This window comes from Centropristis striata, chromosome 15, assembly GCF_030273125.1.
Source record: "Centropristis striata isolate RG_2023a ecotype Rhode Island chromosome 15, C.striata_1.0, whole genome shotgun sequence".
NCBI classification, from domain to species: domain Eukaryota; kingdom Metazoa; phylum Chordata; class Actinopteri; order Perciformes; family Serranidae; genus Centropristis; species Centropristis striata.
The window spans coordinates 26,549,703-26,573,316 of NC_081531.1; the positions used below are offsets into that span (position 1 = coordinate 26,549,703).

Sequence of the window (23,614 nt, forward strand, 5' to 3'; positions counted from 1 at the left end):
TGAGAAACACTTCTATAGTATATAAATATATATTTAATAAATACTAGACTTCTATTGTATACTATATTCATCTATATTTGATAAAGACTAGACTTCTATTGATACTATATTCATCTATATTTAACCCTTTGATGCACAACATGGGTCCAAAGTGACCCGACAGTTTTTATGTTCTATATCTTTGCAATAAATTATTTTCATCATTCAGTATTCCAGGTTTTCCTCAATTAGTTTGTTTTTGATCATTGATCATTTATCTCTTCCTTTATTCATTTTTTAATAAAATCCTTTTTTGTGTCACTAACCTTCTAATGCACAACATGGAGGGTAAAAATGACCCATGTCCACTTTTTAGCTAAGTAGCTTGCTAAGCTAACTACTTAGTTAACTTCAGGGCTAAGTAGCTTCTTAAGCAAACTACTTAGCAAACTTCTTGGCCAAGTCGTTAGCTTGGCAAGCTACTTAGCCAAGTAGTTAGCTATGTAATAATACAAAAACTTTTTTTCTTTCTAAAGTAGGAGAGGCAAAATGGAAATGATGATCTCTTGTTATAAAAAAACAAGATATTTAAAGAATACTTGGAATATTCAATCATAAAATAAGTTGATATCAAAAGATAGAGCACAGAAACACACAGCAGCATTAAACAACATGGAAAATTAATGCGGGTAATTTTTGACCCATGTTGAGCATTAGACTAGCTTCTACAGACTTTGTATTGAAAATAACCATATTTCTGCTGGTAAAGGAGGAAAAGGATGAAGAGAAATCTGAGGCGGAGAAAGAAGTGGAGAAGAAGGCTAAACCTCAGCGAAAGAGCAAAATCTCTGAAGACATCACAGTGGAACTCATCATTAACGACATCCTGAACCCCACGCCGGAATACGTCACCTCCTCTAAGAAGAAGTACAGCAGCACTTTTTTCTATTTAGCCCATGTGCTTTTTGGTTCTCAGTTTAACTGGCTTAAACAAGTCTTTGTATCTTTTCAGGTTACAGGATTTGACAGACAGAGACTTGGCCAAACAGGAAAGGGAAAAGTCACTGAACAGTCTGGAAGCTTTTATCTTTGAGACACAGGTAAAAAATTATGATTTTTTTTTAGCTTTATATTTTTTTTATCTGTTTTTGTTTTAAGAAATTTGTGTTTCTAGTGCATTTTAGAGTAAATACAAGCCAACAATAATCCCAGGCGTTACATTCTTTAATGTGTAAAATGCAGCCTGTGTCACTAAGGAATTGAAAAGAATAACACCAATAATTTAAAATGATGTTGAATGTTGAAGCTGCAATTGTATGCAGGCTTTAATTCAGTATGTAAGAAGAAGTTGGAAGGTGAGAATGGGTTAACTTATTGTGCGTGTTGCAATAATTATGTGTTGAATGGCTCAATGGTGTGGTGCGTAGCAATGTTGCCTCAAGAGTTCCTGGAGTAGACCCTTCTGTGTGGAGTTGCATGTTCTCCCTGTGTCAGGTTTTTTTTGGGCTCACAGTTCAAAGACATGCAGCTTAGTTTAACTTTTGAATCTAAATTGCCTGTAGGTGTGAATGTAAATGGTTCTCTGTGTGTCAATGTCAGATGGGATTTTATGGGCTGAGATCTGTGCCACCAGAAACTGAATTTCAATTATTTATATTTGAATTGCTTAACTTGAATAATTGCATTAAAAAAACTGAATTTGAATCACATAATTTGAATTTGTATTGTTCAATTTGAATCATTGCATTGAAAAACTGAATCTGAATTGTAATTTGAACTTGAATGTATTAGTTTGGAACTGAATGTTAAGATTTCACAATACAAATTCAGTTCGCAAAATTCAATTTCAATTTTCTGCGACGAACATTTGGGTAGGGAGAGCAATCAAGCGCAGAAAACGGAGGTGGTGATTGGCCGAAGAGGCGATCTGTGTAGCTTCACTCCTCATTGCTCTGCCTCAACTACTCGGATGTTCGTTGCAGAATATTGAAATTGCATTTTGAATTTGAATTGTGAAATCTTAACATTCAGTTCCAAACTAATAAATTCAATTTCAAATTACAATTCAGATTCAGTTTTTCAATGCAATGATTCAAATTGAACAATACAAATTCAAATTATGTGATTCAGATTCAGTTTTTCAATGCAATGATTCGAATTATACAATACAAATTCAAATTAAAGTAATTCAAATCCAGTTTATGGTGGCACATATTTCAGCCCATAGGGTTGGCTCCAGATAAGTAAAGTAAAAGCTGGCACATTCTTAATAAGATTAATATTTTGATACTTGAATGAAGTTTCCATGTTGAAAAAATGTGGAAGCAGTTGATGGCCAAAGAAAGGATATGGATGAATAATAAGAGTGAAAAGAGGATGTAATATGTCCCCACATCACCCGTACGACACAACCTGTAATGCTTGTGTCCTTCTCCTTCTCCTCCTGCAGGACAAGATGTACCAGGAGGATTACCAGTTTGTGGTGTCGGAGGCGGAGAAGGAGCAGATCTCTACCAAGCTGAGCGAGGCATCGGAGTGGATGGATGAGGACGGCTACGCTGCCACCACCAAGCAGCTGAGAGAGAAGCTATCTCAGCTCAAGAGTCTGTGTAAAGACATGTTTTTCAGGGTGGAGGAGCGACGCAAATGGCCGGACCGACTGGCCACCCTGGAGAGCATGCTCAACACCTCCAGCTTTTTCTTGAGGTGAGTCTGAACAGGAAATTGGAGATGTGAAGATTTTTTAGCGAGTCAGTACTTTTGTATTGACTTTCTTTTTTTTTTTCAAAGGAGTGCTAAACTGATTCCAGAGGATGATCAGATCTTCACTGAAGTGGAGCTCAGTATGCTAGAAAAAGTGATCAACGAAACAACAGTAGGTGGTGAAAGTATTCATGTTTTCATTGCACTCCTCTGGACACAAAAAATAGAACAGACGCCTTGTTTAATGCTACGTTTAAGTTCACTATTTCTCAATAGTGACTATTTTAGGTCCTTCTTGCCTGGTAAACTAGTCGAGTCATCTTCATCAGTTCTGTGTCCACAGGAATAGCACTGTACCTCTGGGGCACTAAGCAGGATAAGTTTGTTGCCTTTTTTGTTGTGGTAACAATGATTAGAAGAGTGAGAGACAGGAAAATCGGCAGAGTTAGGCGAAGAGAAGCAGCATTTTAAATAACTCCTTTCAATGTTGCAAATCTAGGTTTAACCCTCTGGAGTCTCCAAAAGCTCCAAATCATAACTTCTTCATCACATCCAGACTAGAAAACAAAGCAGCGTGGAGCTACTGTAAACTTACCTCTAAAGTTCTGGCTGTAAACTCCATGAGGCCAGTTTCAGTTTGAGCTTGTCTCCAGTTTTACTTGCTATATCATCAAATATATTTAGTATAAAATGATAGAACTGGATGTAACCCTCTTATATGTTATATTTGCAACCTTTGTTCACATTTGCAACATTTAAAATTCTTTATTGGGCATGATAGTGTTTTGAAAGTAAAAAAAAGATTCAAAATAACATTTTATGTTGGGCTAAGGGACTAAAAAAGACACAAAATGACCAAAAAAGGCACAAAAGACAGAAAAAGACACACAGTTCTTATGCCTAACTGTTAAACTGACTTTCTGGTGTACAATTGTCTCTCTCTGCTCCAGACGTGGAAGAACGAGACTGTAGCAGAGCAGGAGAAACGCTCTCCAAAGGAGCGGCCCATTCTGTTGTCCAAAGACATCGAGTCCAAACTGGCTCTGTTGGATCGAGAGGTGAACTACTTGCTCAACAAGGCCAAGTTTGCCAAGCCCAAAGTTAAACCCAAAGCCAAGAACAGCACCAGCTCTGATAAAAGCAGCAAGGCCAACAACACAGCCGACGAGAGCGTCATTCCTCCCACAGAGGAGAGCACTGATAAAAAGAGCGGTGGGTCAAACACAAACGCTCACCTGACGATTGTTGTTCGCTTATGAATTTAAAAAAAATGGAATTAGAATACGGCTTTAAATAACCTTGCATGTCTTTTTTTCATCCATACAGAAAGCCCAGAGGGGGTTCAGCCAGGCGAAGCCCCGCCTACTGAAGAGAGCACTGTACACACGGACTCAGAGAGCCAATCACAGCCTACAGAAGAAACACCAACTACAGGTCGGTTTGCTGATGATGCCGGAGAACTTTAGCTGGTGGACAAAATAATTGGAACATATTTAATGTGGTCCAATAAGACATTAAACAGGCTTAGAGATCCACTGAACTGAAAGAACCCCTCACTGATATAGTCTTATCCCAAATGGAACCTATCTAACTACTGGACTATTGTAATGGATTACATTAGTTTGCCAGTCATTCTGTTACCTTTTCCTTAAGCATTGTAAACTCCAGAGATGCCCTTGAAGCAAGATCGACAGCTTTCATTGCGTTACATGGCTCAGCCTTAAACCCAATCAGTGCTGACTGGTTATGAGCCGTCTTTGTTCAGCCAGACTTACTTCATCAGGGTCTGTGCACGCTCCCTTGAAAGGAGGCATTAGGTCAATCATTCTACTGCTGCACAAAATGAACTGATGCCGCATGTTTGCTGGCCATTATTTTGACCAGCAAAAAACAACGCTGTTCCTGCAACTGACATAAGAGAAGAATGCTGGCAGGAAATTACTTTGACTGAAGTGGAATGAAGTTAAAATATGTATGTTGCCAATCTAAATAATATATATTTTTAATATGACAACTGCACTTTCTACAAATTTAAACTTCTTGAGCCAGATTTAAACATTATACTCAAGAACTGCATTTAGTTACTGTAAATCACTTTAGTGTTTGGCCAAATCAAACATTATTGATTGAATAGACGGTATATGTGATGATTATGAATAAATGTATCATTTTCTAATCGATGTTTGCTATAACAGCAGCAACATGACGCATAATTAGTGTGTGTTGGCTCTGCCAGCAGGAGGTACAAGGGCCTGTTCATCACAAGCTTAATTTTTTTTTTTGTCAATAAATTAAAAACAAAAAAGTGTGTTTAAAAAAATAATAATAATAACTTCATGGGAAAACGTGGGTGTATGTTTTAAACACATTAACAATACAAAACACAGAAACAGAACCCCCCGCCCCATCCCGACAGACAACACACACTATACAAAGTTAGGCAAAAAAAGGGTGAAAATAATCATAATGACCAAGACAATAATAATGACATAATCATTTATAAAAATAAATAAAAAATACAGTTCGAGTTTGTCTCCAGTCCGCAATAGGTATTCATGATCGCCAGTCAGAAAACCATCCCATCAACCTAAAGTAACCTTTCATGAGGAGGATATCACGGATCTCCCTGTACCAAAAAGTGACACTAGGTGGAAGAGTTTTGATCCATTTTTTTAATATACACTTTGGAGAAACTAGAAGGAGTTTATCAAGGAGCTGATGATGTGACGCAGTGAGATGCAAGTCCCTAGAGGGAAGGCCGAGGAGGAAAACCTCTTTCTTCATTTTTATTTTAAATATCCCACTGACTACCTTTGAAATATGTGACCAAAATCTGGAAATTAGTTTACATTCCCAAAAGTAATGGAAATACGTCCCCCTTTCTAAGTTGGTCTTGGTATACAGAGGAGCTATGGAGTGGTGAGTTTTGTTTAAAACCACAGGAGTAATATGCAGCCTGTGGAGTATCTTGTACTGAGTTTCTCTCAGCCGGTTACAAGTAGATGTGGACCTTCTCAGGTGTCTAGTTGCCAGCCAATCATCCTCAATATATTCATTTTTGAAGTCTTTTCCCCATCTATGAGAGATGTCTGGTAAATGGTATGCAAGTTAATTAATTTAAGGAAGGTGAAATTTGATCTGTCCTGGACAATGAACTGTGATAACAAAAACAAAATGATTGTGTTTCTGTTGTTACACTTGTTCAAAATATAAAATTCTTCATGACGGTGTGATGTAATTTATTTTATTCTCATCTCATCCAAAAGACAGATCTTTGTACATTTCAAAAGTTCTCACATAATTTGGTATCACCGGGTAAATTCTCAGTCTGCTACTAGTGCTGAAAATGTCCACTAAGCTAAATCCTGTTCTTCTCTTACTGAAATGTTGGATGTTTTTAATTTATCGCAAATTTAGCTGCACGGATTTTGCAATTTGACGTTTTAAGTTTCAATAATGATTCTGTTGTGTCATAGTTATAATCATTATGTGCGTGATTTAACATAAAGCAAAGCTGGGAATCAATCAAGCAAGTGCTGAATGTTTCCCTCTACCTTTAACAAAGGCCTTCTGAAACGTTGCAGTAAATCAGTCTTGGCTAACAAGCTTCACCATAGCAACATGTTTTTCTGTCTGGGCTTGAGTCAACTGGCACTAGTAGCATGGACTGGGGAAGGAATATATTCACTACGGTCCTTGTGCTTTTCTGCACTGACAAACTGAGTTCATGTAATCCACAACACTTCCACACACCGTATTCATTTTTTTCCTTCTCCGTCCTCATTTCCAGGACCAACGGAGAAGGCCCAACGTGAAAACCACATAGAGGATGAATTATAACAGCTTGAACTGGGGAAAAATCACTTTATTTATTGACATTGTATAAATGTTCAAGTTCCTCCTTGCTCTGTTTTTTCTGTTTGGTTTTATTTTGTCTTTCATTTTTTTTATTTCCTTGTTAATTAAACTGCTGGAAGCTGATTGGAGAAAAGGATTGTAGATCACTCATCTTGTCCCCTCTTCTGTGCTGTTAATCTCTTCTGTCTTTGTTGGATTCTGGATTTCCCAAAGCAACGGACTCTCAAACACCATAAAGAAGCTGCTCAACAAAAAGAAATGCCTAAGACTGCGTCTGTATGTTATAGATGCATGTCCAGACAAATGTTCACATGCTAATAAAGAGGAAGATGTAACCAGTGCTTTGCTATACTGGAACTATATGTACACAGCTGAGTGCTGTTATAGTCTGGTTTGTCATTCATGAAAGAGTCATGTCATGCTTAGTCCTGTGCACAGTATTCTCAAATATGCTGTGTTGTATTGAGGTTAATATCTGATTCAATCCAGATTATTTTTTGGCCAAATCATTTTTAGATATATTTGGAAACCATATAAGCACTTCAATTCCATACAGTATATTTAGAAAAGTATTAGAAGTACAGTCAGTTGATTTGAATGAAAAGCATTTTTTATCTGGTGAATCGCGACAATAACAATACAGTTCTGTCCTAACTGATGGTCTAATATAGTAAGTCATACTGTAATTACTAACTGGGCTTTTAGAAGCAGTAAGCAGCCGTTGATGTTGATCTGATAAACTTGATCAGAAATTCTGGCATGAATGTGCATCATATATATATGTGCAGATAGTGGAACTACCTGCTGTATAAGCAGTACTACTGATGATGTGTCATTTTCGTGTTAAATCACATACTTTTTTTTTTTTTTTTTTTTTATAGTATGCTAACGTGTGCTAACGTATGCTTGTTTACTGGTGATCGTCCAACATTATGCACCCTCTGTAATTTAGAGGTTTCTAATTACTGGCTGAATAGAATCATTACGTCTCCTGACAGTGCAGAAGAAACCACCACATTTGGGTCCATTGTGTAGCGGTTCATGTTGGTGATTGACCACTCAGGTTATTTCCTGTATGTGCACCACCACACTGGTTAAAACAGAACTCCCTGGTGGGTATTTAACTTTTAAACAGTATCTCCAAAAAATATGCCCTATCATTTTTTTCTGATCTGGCTGGATAAACTAAAATGGCAACTGATGCCAAATGAGAACAGCTTGAATGTGTCTCAGTGAAAATGGTCAAAGTCCATGTTTTTTTTTTTTTAAGTTTTAAAAGGTGCCAACCATTGTAAAAGATTTATAGTGTCATCACAGTTCTTTCCCTCAGCATGCTCAACTTGTTTCCGTCAAATGCAGTGATGCATTTTCTTGCTCAGATTCCATTTTTCTGTTAGAACAGCTGTGGATTAGGGTCATTGGATCAGCACTTTGGGTTAGCTGTGTGCTTCTGTGGTTGGAATTGTCTGAGTGATAAACACCTCAATCCTGATATAGGTAATGTAATAAGTTATCTATATATATATATAGTAACTAATGGTAAAGCCTATTTTAGTATACCCTGCACTCCATGTTAGCAAGAAGCGTTCTCTATGATTTGCACCATCACAACATAAACCGTTGTCCATATGTTGTAATCCAATTCTGCCACTAGTTTTTCGACAGTCAGTTCATCAGTATAGAACGATATATATACAATAGACATTCATTTATTTATTCATTATCCTTGTCCACTTATCTGAACTCTGGTCGCAGCGGGCTGGAGCCGATCAGCTGACAGTGGGTGAGAGGCGGGGTTCACCCTGGGCAGGTCACAGATCACAGGGCTGACACATGGAGACAGACAACATTCATGCTTTCTACGGTAGACATGTTTTGATTATTTTGACAACATATGTTGTTATATTGCCCAGTCGTGCTATGGATTATTTGAAGGTGGGAACTGAACAAATAAGTCAGGAATGGAAAATACAAACAATGTTGTGTTTCTAAACTGTTAATAAATCTTTTATTTTGTTTTTTTAAATGCCTTTTTTGAAACTCTTTTTCTTGAGTCATATCACGGTCCATACAATCAAAGTAACAAGTCTTATATGGCTTATTAGCCTAATTCATCTGAGCCTTCTGTAATATGGTTCTAATATGTTTTAAAACACAAAAATACAGCTAAAAATATATTCACAAACAGGTGTATATATATTTATATATATATATATATATATATATATATATATATATATATATATATATATATATATATATATATATATATATATACACATGTGTATGTATGTATGTATATATATATATATATATATATACACATGTGTATGTATGTATGTATATATATGTATATATACGTGTGTGTGTGTATATATATATATATATACACACAGACACACACACACATATATATACATACATACATACACAGAACTGGGTTGTGTCTTTGTTACTCATATTTTTTTTACAAGAAAAGATAAAGAAAGAAAAGGTACAAGTTTAAATTAAACAAATGGTCGTGTAATGTCATCAGTCCCGTTATACCATCTTTTTTTCATAAATTTGTCTCTTTGCAGTCTAATTGAAAAAGTAATCCTTTCTATCTTAATGATATAAAATTATGCAAATCCAATCCTCAGCTGGAGGAATTCCTGGTTTTAGCCACTTTCTGGTAATGACTTTCCTGCTCGCTGCACTTAATAAAACAAATAACCAGCCCGAGATGTGAAATGTTCACCGAGATACAATGTCTTTAGTGTGAGAGGAATGTCCACCTGGAATACTTTTTGAAAAACATCATGAACCCCTGCCAGAAAATAATTAATAATAGGCAAGACCAGAAGGTGTGATAATGATTTGCCTCAGAATAAACCATACTGTCTATAACAATCACAAGATTTGGTGTAAAGACTTTTCTGAACTGGAGTGGTGAAAAACAAAACTCTCTCCATAAAGTCACACTAGACATTGTAGCTCACATAAGTTTCCCCATTTCTCTGTTTTTGCATTTTATGTTATGTGGAAATACAAAATTATATGGGACCTACGAGTTGCATTTTTCTGTTGAAGACCACTTGAAAGAGATCATAAAAAAAGTACATTAAAAGTTAAGCCTTGAGTCAGCCACCCCCTAAATTGTGCAACTAATCTATTAGGGTTCAAAGTCCTGTTCGTATGCACACCATCTCAAAGCTTTGATAGCATCTTTTAAATTATTTTGGGCTATTACATTAAAGTATGCAGGACTATGGTCCGGTAGCTCGACATTGCCGATATCACGGCCCCCAACCCTATGTAGGTCTTTGCAAAAAAAAGTTGAAGAAGTACTTTATCCTAGAGTACATCATGAAGGGCTGGAGAAATATGTATAGTCTCTCCTTGATGGGTTGAATTCACTACAGAAATCCATCAACCTAATATCCTTTTTTTTTATCAATTAGGCTGAGTTGTGTGTATGTTCAAGGCATCAAGTTTTGGGTTTAATCTAATGTTGTCTTAGTCTCTTCCACAAGTCAGGACTCCCGGGGGCTTCTGCTATTATCAATTCAAATAGTTGTCTAAAAAAAATTCCAATCATAGTTAGGAGACGTGTAAACAGTTAATAAAATTATCAATGAACCACCCAAATTTCCTCTTACATTGTTGAGTTTGACTTTGATTGTGAATCATTGGGCGTGAGTAAAACACGTTTTGTGGTTTGTGGAGTTTTGGCAGTAATTTAACTCCATAGATCTGCTCCTTTTCAGCACCGTGGACAGCATGGTGGACAGCAACGCATTTATGCACACAGATTTCACCATTTCCAGCACAAATGCCTACTATTACACCACATCACAATAATCATATGCCAAAATATTATATATATATGCGTTATATTATATACACCAAATGCTTTGAACCACTTGGATACAACCTATCTACCTATAGGTTATAAAGCCTATGTGGGTGGTGCACCCTCCCATGTGTTAACAACATAATCACACTTGTCACTCTTCAAATTAATTATCAACACGACACAGCAGTGAATAACAATAAAAAAAGCATGACTACCTGTTTATTTGTACACCATAAAAATTCCCCATAAATCATAAACATTTACACTTTGTTTTGTCAAGCACCTTTATTAGAAACAGAAAAAAACTTCTCAACCTTTAATTGATATAAAAGTTTTTTTTAAAAACCCTAAATGTGAGCTGCAGTACCTGAACATCTGCTAGTAACAAAAACATTCTGGCCTAAATTCCATTAACCCCTATTAAATTATAAAAAATAAAATACAAAAGCCTTAAGAAGTTTGAAAGGATATGATAACTTTATGACAGAACTGTTGTTTCTGTCTGATTTGATGATAAGAATTAACTACTTATCACTGAAGCATATCCAACTGTAAATTTCAGACTCCTTTTTATGATCTTTTTTTTTTTTTTACTCATCTTCTTCTGTCTATCTTCTGTCTTGGCCTTCTATCACTGTTGTTGGTACAGAATTGTCTTAGAGGAACTAACTTTGGAGTTATGCATGTGGTAAACAATAAAAGCTACCAGACTAATGCAGATGACTCCAACAATAGCTGCTACGACTGAAACAGCCAGCACAGTACTGTTCAAATGAGACTGATGAGCACCTGGAAAGGAAAGAAGAACCAAGGATTAGACCATATAGAGCATCATACCGTTTCTATACAGATGAGCATGATGGGAACTTATAAATGCACAACATTTATGGATCTAACAGTCAAGCCAGTAAGTAAGTAATCATAAACATGTCAAGTTTTGTATCTGGTAAATGACAAATGAATAAAAAGTGATTTGTATCTGTAAATATGAAACTATATCTGTGACTCTGCTATATCATCATTTATAAAGCAACTTTGTCAAATGAAATATATTTGTGAGTCTCTACTAGGGTTGCAAAATTCTGGGAATTTTCATAGTTGGAGACTTTCTATGGGAATTAATGGAAATATATGGGAATAAACAGGAACAAACAGGGAATTTACAAAATTGAAGGTTTCTCCCCTTTGCAACCCTAGTCCCTACCCATTTGTATGTGTTTTTAGAATATTTTGCTGTGCTGTTTTACACAAAATCCACAAATGCTCTTTACTCTTTATAATGTTTATGACTTATGTGACTTTTGTGACTTATAAAATGTCACGACTCGTAAATGCAGAGTGATTTGTATCTGTAACCTATCATTTGAATAATGTTTTGGCTTTATAACTGTAGTGGTATGAGGCACCACTGTCACAAGCGTCTGCTTGAAGTTAATGCTGATGACACCAAGATACTTCATCAGTACTGTTTGTCGAGATAGCTGAACTACATCAGACAACCATCCTTTCCAATGTCAAAATTGGTGAGGCTGGGTCCAATAATAACTACAACTTTTCTAAACCAACAATCTGTCACTCCTGCTTCACTCACACTGTGATTGGCCCTATGTGCCAAGGTGAGAAAGCTATAGTTTTAACTTCTCTTCTCATGGTTCAAAACTATGACAGCCTTATGGCAGGGACTGTTTGAAAATCTTCCCCTCCTGGGACAGGCGCCAGAAAGATGCCCCACTTCCCTTTACCTGGTGAGGATTCTTTTTCTGATCCTTCACTTTGGATAAATCCAAACAACTACTACACCTATTATTATTTCCTGGGAGCCTTATTAACATTGCCAAATGATCAGGGAAATAAAGTGATCCCATTGTCCAATGTTCTTTTCATCTGTTTTGTTTGATAAAAATTCAGGGAATTCATTCATGTTGGGAGTGCATGCTTACCTCCAGATGGCATCAGATAGCCTGTAAGAGGACAAGAGAAAACCTCAGTTAATTCCAAAAACTAAAGTAACCAAAACAATTTTAATGCGTAACCTATTTAAATTCTCACCATTATCTGGGCGAATAGCGATGGGGCCTGAGCTGACGGTGGCTGTGTCTGATACTTCGGTGTCCTGGTTGTTGTCGGCCCTGCGGCGCCTCTTTGAGTTGGTGCCAGTAGTGCAGTTCTGCAGGTGAAATTGGCAATTGTTTTTTTGGTTAAGCAGCAAAGCAAAAAGCAGAAAAAAAGCACAATTGTAACTGCACAGACAACTTTCTACAGCAGGCCAAGACTTGGTACTACAATATATCACCTTCAAGCCACATATAGAAAATCTTGTGAAGAAGCTGAGGCTAAAATTGGGTTTTTATTTTCAAAATAAATTGTGTTTTTCTTTTAATGTAAAAAAGCGTCTTGTCACTGCAACATTTTTATCTGTGTTGGATTAAGGAGATCTTTTGTACATGAATGCTGCTGCTCAATGTCTTGATAGTGTTTATCAGCTTCTTTGAGCTTCATTACTAACTGTAAGATTGTGAATGATACTCTGGGGTAGGATGGCCTACTCTGGCCACTCCAAGGGCTAGTCATTGGCATAATTTCATTTATAAGGCAACATTGGGACTGCTGCCTTCATACATTTGCACCTTAATTACTGTGAGAAATGCTGGATCTTATTCTCTTCGTTCACAAGATCAATTATTGCTTTCTGTCCCTTCTGCTTGTACGGAGTTGGGTAAAAGGGCATTTGTTTACTCTGCACCTTATGCTGGAATATGCTACAGAAAGACTGGAAACTAACTGACTTCATTTCTTTGAGCACTTTTAAAATCAAAACTGCGAGTTATTGAGGCCAATTCCACAATATGCACTTTTTTCTCATAACACGTTTAAGGTGTCTTATGTAAGTATGTAACTGTTTTTTTGTGTTTGCTGCCTGTTTTGCTGGTTCTTAATCTCAATGGGATATTTCCTGGTTAAATAAAGGTTACATACGTGTATATATATATATATATATATATATATATATATATATATATATATATATATATATATATATACACATTTTTGTGAGCAGAAAAAGATGAAGCAAGATTTTGCTGAATTTTTGCCACTTGTAGACAGAATCTGACCTGAACGAGATTGGGACAGAAAGAGGTCATACAGAGCCTGGTGGCACAGTGAACATAGTAGGTGGAGAGAGCTTCCGCTGTGCTATGGACAAAGCGGAACGCCTCGAAGGAGAAGCGGGCTTCCTGCTGTTCTCCGTTGACTCCCATGACTGTCTGCCCATCCCGGTTACATCTGAAGACAAGATAAAAACTCTTGTTGATCCCCAGAGGAAAAATGCAGTTATTACAGCAGCACAAAGTCAGAACAAATATAGATATGTTGATGTGGTATAGTAGTATTATGTTACGGGTCCCACTGATGAGCACCACACTAATAAAAATGTAACATGGAAAAAGCAGGAAAAAACAGAAATGATGAGAACAAAGTGAGTCTTGTTACCTTCCAGATTCATTCTCTGGATGTTTTAATAAACAGCTCAAATAATGTAAACACATTTCTGTTCTATGCATTTCAGTTCTTTATGCTTCATTAAATCCCATGTTTAAGTTCACTGGTGTCCAGCACTTAATTCAATAGTGTGAAAAGGGAGAAGATGGCCGCCAGAGTTCTGGACTTTTTGTGCTGTGGTCATGGACACTAGTAAAAAATTCATGCTGCTGGTTTTCATCCTGTTTGTAGAGGTTCACCACTATCAAAACCCTAAATTTGGTGACAGCATAGGACCAAAAACTCAAGTGGCGTAAACCTAGTGGAGCGTGACATTCGCCTGAAGGACAGCCCCCCCATCAGGCACAGGATGTATTGCATGTATTGTTGGTGACAGTGTTGGAAGAGGAAGTGGCTGTCATGCTGGAGCTGGGCGTCATAGTGTCTTCTACCAGTGAATGGTGCAAACCATTGTCTTTGTTATCAAGAAGGATGGAAGCATCTGGTTTTGCATCGACTTCAGAAAGGTAAATGCACATCTGAATTTGACGCTTCTACTCTATTGAACAGGGAATGACACAGGAATAAAAAACACTGTTGCAGTTTGGACAAGTTCCTCAAACTAGTGAATTGCAGCCTGCAAGCATTGAATGATGATAAGACTCGGCTGAAAGTGACACACTTGATTTTTACGTGAGTTGGCCATGTTAGTTAGTTGGAAAAGGTGCTTTTGTGAATGTTTGCCATTTACGATTATTAGCACTGAATGCTGAAACGACAGAGAATTACAGCTTACTGCACAGCAGTGTGAGGGATGTGCAGGTAACAGCAGCATGAACTGGCAGGGAGAGAATCATATTTAAAATGAGACAGCAGCAAGGTTATAGGATGACGAAGTAGGCTGAGCTTTTGGAAATGTGTCCAGCTGATAGAACAGCTTATAACGTGATTGACCCCAGACAATGACAGCAAGGAATATGAGTGAGCCTGTGAAGAGTGGATGCTGTATGATCCACTGATGTATGAGAATCAAAGTACGTCTGAGTGTGCATAGAGATAGGCTTCTTGAAAAACTTTGTATTTTCCCTTTAAAACCTGAGTCAAATTGTTTATCTTTTGATATTTGTAGCCTGTAAACTCACCCAACAAAGAGATCATAAGATGTGGTGTTAACGGGGAAAGGTGACGTTGTAGCATAACATCGGTCCAGGAGCACGTTGAATCTGCAATAATGTTTGGTTTAGCAGTTTTAGTTTAGAGCCATAAAAATAGTCTTTCCACATTTCTAGGGGAGATTATATCTCTATTGGGACTGAAGAAATTTCCTTATAGATGCTTGCACAGGTAGAGTTTGGGAACATGTACTTATCCATAATATTGTTTAGGAAAGCTGTTTTTAGAAATAGGATAATGTACTTTAGTTGCTAAAACTTTTGTTAAGTACCTGTTAGTAAGGTTGGATGCCTTCACTTCAACAAAGATCCTCGTTTTTAGTTCCAGGCCTCCTGGAGGGATCCGCATCACGGAGGAGTAGCCATTGTCCTATAGGCCGAATAATAGGAGAGAGGAAGGATAGTGTTTAGTTTGATATGTGTTGGCCATTTTGACAGAGCACTTCAGTTTCAGTTAAAAAAACGTCCTTTTCCTCCACACCAGGAAGGGGAAGGAGGGTATTGTTGCTTAACTTGTTGTCGGGACTACATGATATAGAGCCATAATATTAGCATTTCTATATAATGATGTCCTCATCGTTAGTCAGTCAGACATGGAGTACAACAAGTAGAAAAAGTTCCTGTTTTAATCCAAGTATCTTTTTCAAAGTCCCCTTTCATTTCCTGTTTTTATTGAATGTGTTTTTCACACATAAAAGGTAAAACAAAAACAACTCCTAAAATTAGCTGGAACCACATCTACTTTTCTCCCTCGTTGAGAAATCGTAGACCTGCCTCTGCCTCATCCACCACCGCTGTTTGCGGTAGAGGGCAGTGTGGGCCTGAGATCTGAGATCTTATTGAGGCCTTATTTATTATTATTATTATTACTATTACTATTATTATATATTATATATTTTATATCATATTATTTTATTTATAATTATTTTATTTATTTTTTATTTTATTTTATATTATATTGTTACTATTCATTATTACATATTATATTATATATTATCATATACTATACTGTACTATTATTATTATTATATACCGTCTAGTCACTATAGCATTGTTGCCATCATATCACCAGTATAATTACCGTCATCCTGCCAACCATCCTACCAACTGATCTTCTTTTTTTAACTTCTTAAGTGTCCTTGTTCTATTCTGTGTTTTTTTCTATTGTTGATTTTATTTATGCTACCTCAGTATTTTATTCTATTGTACTTTATCGTACTTGAATACCGGACTGCTGTGACAACCGAATTTCCCTTCGGGGATGAATAAAGTAATCTATCTATCTATCTATCTATCTATCTATCTATCTATCTATCTATCTATCTATCTATCTATCTATCTATCTATCTATCTATCTATCTATCTATCTATCTATCTATCTATCTATCTATCTATCTATCTATCTATCTATCTGAGATGTCAGGCCCACAGATCTCAGAAACACCTCTCTCTGACCAACTTTGCACAGATACAAGTCAAGCAAGCCCATGATCCCAGGTTATTGGGAGAAAGTTACATATTGTATGTTTAAACCTCACAGTCACACAGAAATTGAAAAGACAAGTTGAGAGAATTAAGTAAAGAATTAAAAAAAAAAGATCTGAAGGGGGTGTGCTTCAGCTGTACTATACAATGACCAAAAATAACAAAAAACAAACAAACAAACCAGCAATAAGCAGTTTTGTTAGTTTTGGGCCTATAAATAGCGGGATGAACTAATGACTAATATCTAATAACTAACTATTGTATGGTGTGCTTGTCAATTAACATAAATGAGGCAAATTTAAATGTTAGAAGTGTTAGGGTAGGGGTTATTTAGTTTTAGTAGGTTAGTTCAGTTTAAAAACCATATTGCTTTATTCATTCATTCATTATCCTTACCTAACTTCCTTCCACGTCCTCCAACGAAAAGGAATTCTCCCCCTTTTCCAACTGGACTGTGAGTAATGTAACTGGGCTTAGATAAGCAATCAGCAATGACTTAATAAACAAAGGATTTGACCTGTAATTAATGATTTTGTTTATATGTGTGTTTTTAAGTATATTTGTTGTGATATTCGTGTAGCTACATCATTTGAAGTTGTATGTTAATCTTGCTTTATACAGATGGTCAGTCTTATATGCAACTAACTTTACTAATCTTTGATTTGCTCACACACTGATTTACACATAACATACTTTAAATAGGCTTTAACAAGAACACAGCTTCGTAGAAGCTCACACAGCTACACCAGGCCCAGGCCATCGCTTCACAGCTTGTGTGATGAGCCTCACACACACACACACACACACACACACACACACACAGACACACACACACACTTTTTCTCTCTTCTGTAAGACTACATTAGATTAGACTAGATTAGATTTGTAGAAGTCTATACTCCATATATGTGTGCTTTTATTTGCTTTTACTTGTTTATATAGAATAAATACTTTTATGATTACAAATGCTGTCTTCTTAATGTTGTAAACTGTGAACAATATTCCATCCTCTTCTGTGTAAAGAATTCACGATTCCTTCAACCACTACTAAATCTAAATATGGTAATTTGATTATAATTATGTTCATAATTATTAATCAGTGTTCCAAATTGATAGTTACGTAACTTTATGAGACTGATTTAGGTGAATTGGCTATATTTTTCTCTGTTTTACAGAGTGGTGCCCCGACGAGCTATGACTTAGAGCAGGGATGGGCAACTTAAATGCTGGAGGGGGCCAATATTTTTCATGGACACTACCACAGGGCCACATATAGGACCGTGCACTTAACCAGATATGACGAAACTGCGATTTTAAATGTTTACAGTGCAGTAACTTAACATATTTCATGCTCAAATACATGTATAACAGTATAAATAGGAATACAAAAGGTTTGAAGCAAATAAAAATAACCACTTACTGTGATTTCTATTTTTTAAGTGCAAGAACAGCAGAACAACATTAATTGCAAGAAGTAATTTTGTGCATTTTTACACTGCACTTTTAAGATTTCATGCTCAAATGCATGTAGTTGTACTGAGGGCCACTTCAAGTGAGGGTGCGGGTCGTATGCAGCCCCCGGGCCTCCAGTTGCCCATCCCTGACTTAGAGTAAATCAAATCATATAATTAATTATAATCAATTATTTTTTATGATAATAATTAATAATTCTGATAGCCATCTAACCACACTTTAGAACCGTGAGATCCACACAAGTGTTGCTCAGGTTCATCCTTACCTATTTTATATCCTTATGGGAGGGATAGCATCATCTATTCATTTATTCATAAAAGAGGCATTCTTAAATTCCCAACAGCAGGGCTGACACATAGAGACAGACAACCATTCACACTCTCATTCACTCCTACGGGCAATTTAGAGTCACCAATTAAACCTAAGTGCATGTTTTTGGACTGCTGGAGGAAACTGGAGTACCAGGAGCGAACCCACGCTGACACAGGGAGAACATGCAAACGCCACACAGAAGTACCATTGACCCTCTTACTATGAGGCGAAAGTGCTAAACACTACACCACCATGCAACCCATGTTGATTGATAAATCAATTAAAATAATTATTTAAAAAGATATATGTTATAAATATCTTAAATATTATTGTAATTTTAATACCATTATATTATACATATGTATATATATGTATATGTGTGTGTTATTCCTTGAAGAATGAGTGTAATGCAGCCATTACACTAAAGCAGCTTGTTGTTGTAACATTACTCCTCTTACCGAGTAGAGTTGCATGCTCAGTGTGCTGATGAAACTTCCATTATTGTCTCTGACTGCCAGGCTGACCCCAGACCTGTTGGACAAAAACACAACCACGTTGCAGTTTGATACTTTCATTTTCTATTGACATATTTTGACATACAACTTTTTAACATCCCGCTCAACTTTATTTTTCCAAAGAGGACATGGTCTTGCAGACATATTCAACAAACATACATAAAATGTATATTAAAATGAAATAAAAAAAATACATTAAACATATTCTATTACTTTAATGGACATTCAAGCACACATAAAACAAAGTGTATCAGTTGAGGCATAAAATACACCTGTATTATACCCAGACATCATCACACAATCCAAGCATCATTACAACAGCTTGACAATGATCAGCCATCAACCTTCCTACCTATTGCCATTCAGTTAGAACTTATTGGGGTTTTTTTTTTCCTTTTTATTCACGTAAGTCCTATATGTGTTTCTATAAAACATGCATTAACAAATATACATAACATCAATGGCAGACTGGTAAGAGACCATAACTTGTTAATTATTACATTTTATTTGTTTGTTATTTAACAGTAAATTATAATTTATGTTAATTTTTCATGTCTATGTGTATTCTATGTATTATTGTTATTACAGTAGGTTTCATCATTTTATCCTCCCAAATTACAGTTGAAACTTCCTGGACCAATAACATATACCGTACCATACATTTATGAAACAACAGGGAGAGGACACCTCTATGTTTTGTTTTGTTTTTACCATTCATTTGGCTAAGATCGCTCGTCTGCTGGAAGCTTGCATTATTACTGATTTCTCTTTGTAGTTTCTGGATTTCCAAGTAACATTTCCTAAGTTTCTGTGGGCCAATGAATAAACAGAAGCCCAGCAGCTGTAATAAAACAGTGAGAAAGAGCATGACAGTTAGCAGGCCAAGTGACTGCTTAAGTAGCCAAAAAATGTTTACTAACCACTGCTCTTTACTGGAATCCTTATACCAGGAGAGGAGTTAATATGCTAATATATAAGTTGTTATAATTCATCTTCATGGCAAATTCCCTGAGTAACATTAACTTACACTGCCCACTTTTAAATTAAACTGTTAATTTGTGCAAATGACAAGAACTCTTGCATATATATATAGATATAATTACAACTGTTTAAGTTAAGAGCAGTGATTAGTAAACACATTTTTATGCCACTTAATAGCGAACCAACTGAACACATGCCATTTGTATCTTAATCTTTCACAGCAGTCATGTGTCCTTTTATACATATTATATTCTTGACTTCCTAAGTGCCCCTCACTGGGTGTGAAGTATACAGGACACATCTTCTCCACTTCAGCATCAGTAAATCTATGATCAACCTTGTGGTCTGTTAAAGAAAGCTGTAGATACATTTATCTAAATTTCTTACAAAGATTTAGCATTTACATGTTTACATTACACTGTCTTTTATAAGGCCTTACCAGTAAGTTTTTTTGCCGGAAACCTAGACCGGTGGTTTTGTACGATAAATTCAACAAAACTGCAGCGTTTTTTTTATTCAGCTAACCTTACCATATAATGATGTGTGCACAATTTTTTTTTAGAGCACTCCACTCCCCTCCGTACCAGCGTGCATGGGTCATTTTGATCAATGCCCTTTTATGAAGCATGTTACGAGGCTGGTTTCTTTAAGGGCGAGTGATGTCATTAATGGCGTTTGAAGCCTCGCTGGTTCAGAGAATGGTTTGAGTGTTGGCGTCAGGGTGGCGTGATATATGATCATATATAAAGCACAATGGATCCCCGCGAAATTGGCAAAAATATTTTTTCTTAATAAAAATGAATAAAGTCATGATCATCACCCCAGTATTCATCAGCACAATCACTGTCTAATCTTTGGAAAACACTGCAACAGTTTAACATAAACATCTCATGTCCTATTGGATTTATTCAAACATTGATTACTGACACTTAGAGCCTACAAAGTCTACATACAAACTTTCAAATATACTCTTGCATTTTTGCACCTTGAAAAAGCACTTACACGCTCATCTGTGTGTTGTTGACGAGGTACTGCAGTGGGTAGCGACAGGAGAAGCCGTACATCACCTCTTGGTGATAGGTGATGGCTCCTGTGGCAGGATCCTTAGAGCAGATCATACCTGAGATGCTGACGTACTGGACGGTGGAGAAGTCTGAAAACACTCCAGTCCCCACCTCCTCAGTGACCTTTGAAAAAAAGAGTTTAAGTTCTGCATATAGTTCTGTTTTGTGAGTGGCATTGGCTGGGAGTTTTATAGATAACCTACGGTCAGCTTGTTGGAGCAGGAAGTGATTCCCTCATCTGTGATGGAGAAGTTGAATCTGACAACTGGCGGGTCTGCCGTCCAGTCTGCAGTCCCTTTACACTGGTGTTTGGAGTGCTCTGAGTTGAGAGCCAGCAGTGACTCATTGTATCCATTGAAATAGACGGGACACAGCAGGATCTCCAGGTCCACTGTCTGAGAGCCACAGAGTACCTCGATGTCTGAGTTAGCTGAAAAAAGCAATGAAACAATGAATAAGATAGAATTAACTTTATGGATTTTGAACTGACCTACTAAAGGCACACTTCACTGATTTGGGCTTGAGATTTTTTTTTTTTTTTACAGAAAGCTTATGTTTAAAAGAAGATTACATTGAGGGGTGGCAATTTCCCATAGACAATTTAATGTGACTGACAGTGGAAACACTTGGACATAAACATGAATCTGCTGGTTAGGTCATCAGATGGGTGGTGCTCAAGCAACTTTACTGCCTGTATGTACCCTACACTCGTAAAATTCACACACTGTGTTTCTCAAGGTGTCGTACCATTCACTGCACTTCAGTACACGTGCCTCCCGTCATTTCTGGGATTCGAACCATTCAAACTTACAAGCCACATTATCTAACCTCTAGGCTACGGACAACTGCTGCAGTGTGTTACAGACATATAGGGGAGACGTGGGGCACTTGTGTGTTCAAAGTCAATTACTTTAATCAGAACAAAACACACGCACACACACACACACACACACACACACACACACACACAGTTTCTTTCCTAATCTGTACATTTAAGCTTTTTTTTCCTTTTTTTTTTCCTTTTTGTTGTCGTTCTAAAGTAGTAATTCTGTATCAGTAGTAAAGCTAAACATCACTCATCACTGACAAGACGTACATCAGTTTGTCTCCAGTATTACCACCACAATTTCTTCAGAACTTGAACTCTCTAGTTATTTTAGACTATTTCATAATAGTTGTGTTATATTTAGATATTTTAACTACTGCTGTTGCTTAACCAAGATAGTCAACCAATGCCCAGTTGGTTAATTAATTGCCCAGATAATGCAAACAAAAAATACAAACATGTCACATGTCAAGTGGAATCCTGAGCACAAAGAGAGGATGTTGGGACCACAGCTAATCCACGGATGGATTTCGTTTTTTTGTGCATCATGTACTGAATTATAATGGAAAATGCAACAGCATTTTCCATGTACTCAGTCTTTTAAATGGCAGTCTCTATCTCCTCAGCATCAGCCTCAACCATTATTGATCCCTGAGGGTTCTCCAGGTTATGGAAACTCAAGCTTCCCTGTTCAACTGTCTCTCTGGACCTCTCCTCTCCTCTCCTCTCCTCTCCTCTCCTCTCTTCTCTGGATTCCTTTTCCTAAAGCAGCTGCAGAGGCAGCTGCCAGGGCTTCTCGACTTCTATGTGACCTACTAACAGAGTAGACACAAAACTTGACCAAATGGCCAAAGAAGAGTTCGCCTGCTTGAAGGTACTGGGTTAGTGAACACACTGTTAACTAACCATACAAGTTGTAGGCCCCAGAGAGCCCAGAGGCCTGACAACTAACTTTGAAAGCAACATGAGCCAACAAAGCAAGTTAGCAACAAGCTGCTAACCCTGCAATGAAGACAGAACTTCAAGTTATTTACATAACCCCGGTTCTCTGATTAATATGAGTGAGATGTCTTACTATGGGATGCACACCCTGCTGCAGACCTCAGAAGCATTAATCTCATTACGCCAATCCTGATTGGCTGGTGAGTATTTTCTTTGTCAAGGACAAGAAAATGATTACTTCATACAGCTAATTTTACCTTCTTCTGACAAGTGATATCTAACGCCAGCTGCTCCATTTTAAAACTCCCCAAACCTGTAACACACCTCATCCCAGAGACAAAGACATACTCCTCAGATAGCACACTGACACTCTGCCGATGCTTATTAGGTTTCAGTAGAAAGAAAGATGTAAAATTAAGAAGAGTGGGGGCAGCAGGAAAAGGATGACCACTAACCTGGACTTCTAAATGTGGAGTGTCCGGTGCAGGCATTTTGAGCTTGGGCGAGAGAGAGTATGGCAAGTAAATACGAAAGACGGGCCAGCCACATTGTCATCAAACTGCTTTAAAAAAAAAAAAAAAAGACGGAAATTAGAAGTGCACATTCTCTCTGCTGAATCATGGTAAAAAGCTTAGAGGGAAAGTTGAGGATTTTTATAAGATATGGAGGCCTTTCCTTATTTTTATGAATGACATGAATATACAAATGCCTGGGAACAGATAAGCACTGGCACTGTTACAAATACCCCTGCAGAATGGCTTGAATCTTGTACCACAGCTAGAGTACTATGGTTATGAATTAATTGGGAGAGAGAAATAGGATGGTGACCACATTTTATTACTCTGCCTGTCTATTTAATTTAATTTCATTTCATTTCATTTCATTATTATTATTATTATTATTATTATTATTATTGTGTAGTATTTTATTATTATTTTTATTTATTTATTTTTCCTCATTTTTATTTATTATTTTTTATTTATTTT

The 23,614-nt window shown here is 36.8% G+C and overlaps 2 protein-coding genes across 2 annotated transcripts in view; one reads left to right on the forward strand and one right to left on the reverse strand.

Annotated features, from left to right (window-relative positions):
- The window catches only part of hyou1 (hypoxia up-regulated 1), a 31,540-nt gene extending 22,974 nt beyond the window's left edge, over window positions 1-8,566 (forward strand). Inside the window, exons 18-24 of the mRNA XM_059351215.1 lie at window positions 749-906; window positions 992-1,079; window positions 2,429-2,685; window positions 2,770-2,854; window positions 3,633-3,894; window positions 4,009-4,116; window positions 6,473-8,566. Of these exons, the coding sequence (XP_059207198.1) occupies window positions 749-906; window positions 992-1,079; window positions 2,429-2,685; window positions 2,770-2,854; window positions 3,633-3,894; window positions 4,009-4,116; window positions 6,473-6,522 (1,008 nt within the window). The 3' untranslated portion in view covers window positions 6,523-8,566. The remainder of the gene's footprint in view (window positions 1-748; window positions 907-991; window positions 1,080-2,428; window positions 2,686-2,769; window positions 2,855-3,632; window positions 3,895-4,008; window positions 4,117-6,472) is intronic.
- Window positions 8,567-10,969: 2,403 nt separating this feature from the next.
- On the reverse strand, window positions 10,970-23,177 carry si:ch73-261i21.5 (zona pellucida-like domain-containing protein 1). Its single transcript, XM_059351085.1, has 10 exons — window positions 23,084-23,177; window positions 21,064-21,290; window positions 20,799-20,983; window positions 18,759-18,831; window positions 15,303-15,400; window positions 15,001-15,081; window positions 13,492-13,663; window positions 12,428-12,545; window positions 12,319-12,339; window positions 10,970-11,167 (listed from the first exon to the last, which is right to left on the reverse strand). The coding sequence occupies exons 1-10, from the start codon at window positions 23,175-23,177 to the stop codon at window positions 11,010-11,012; spliced, it is 1,227 nt and encodes a 408-aa protein (XP_059207068.1). The 3' UTR covers window positions 10,970-11,009.
- Window positions 23,178-23,614: the final 437 nt, after the last annotated feature.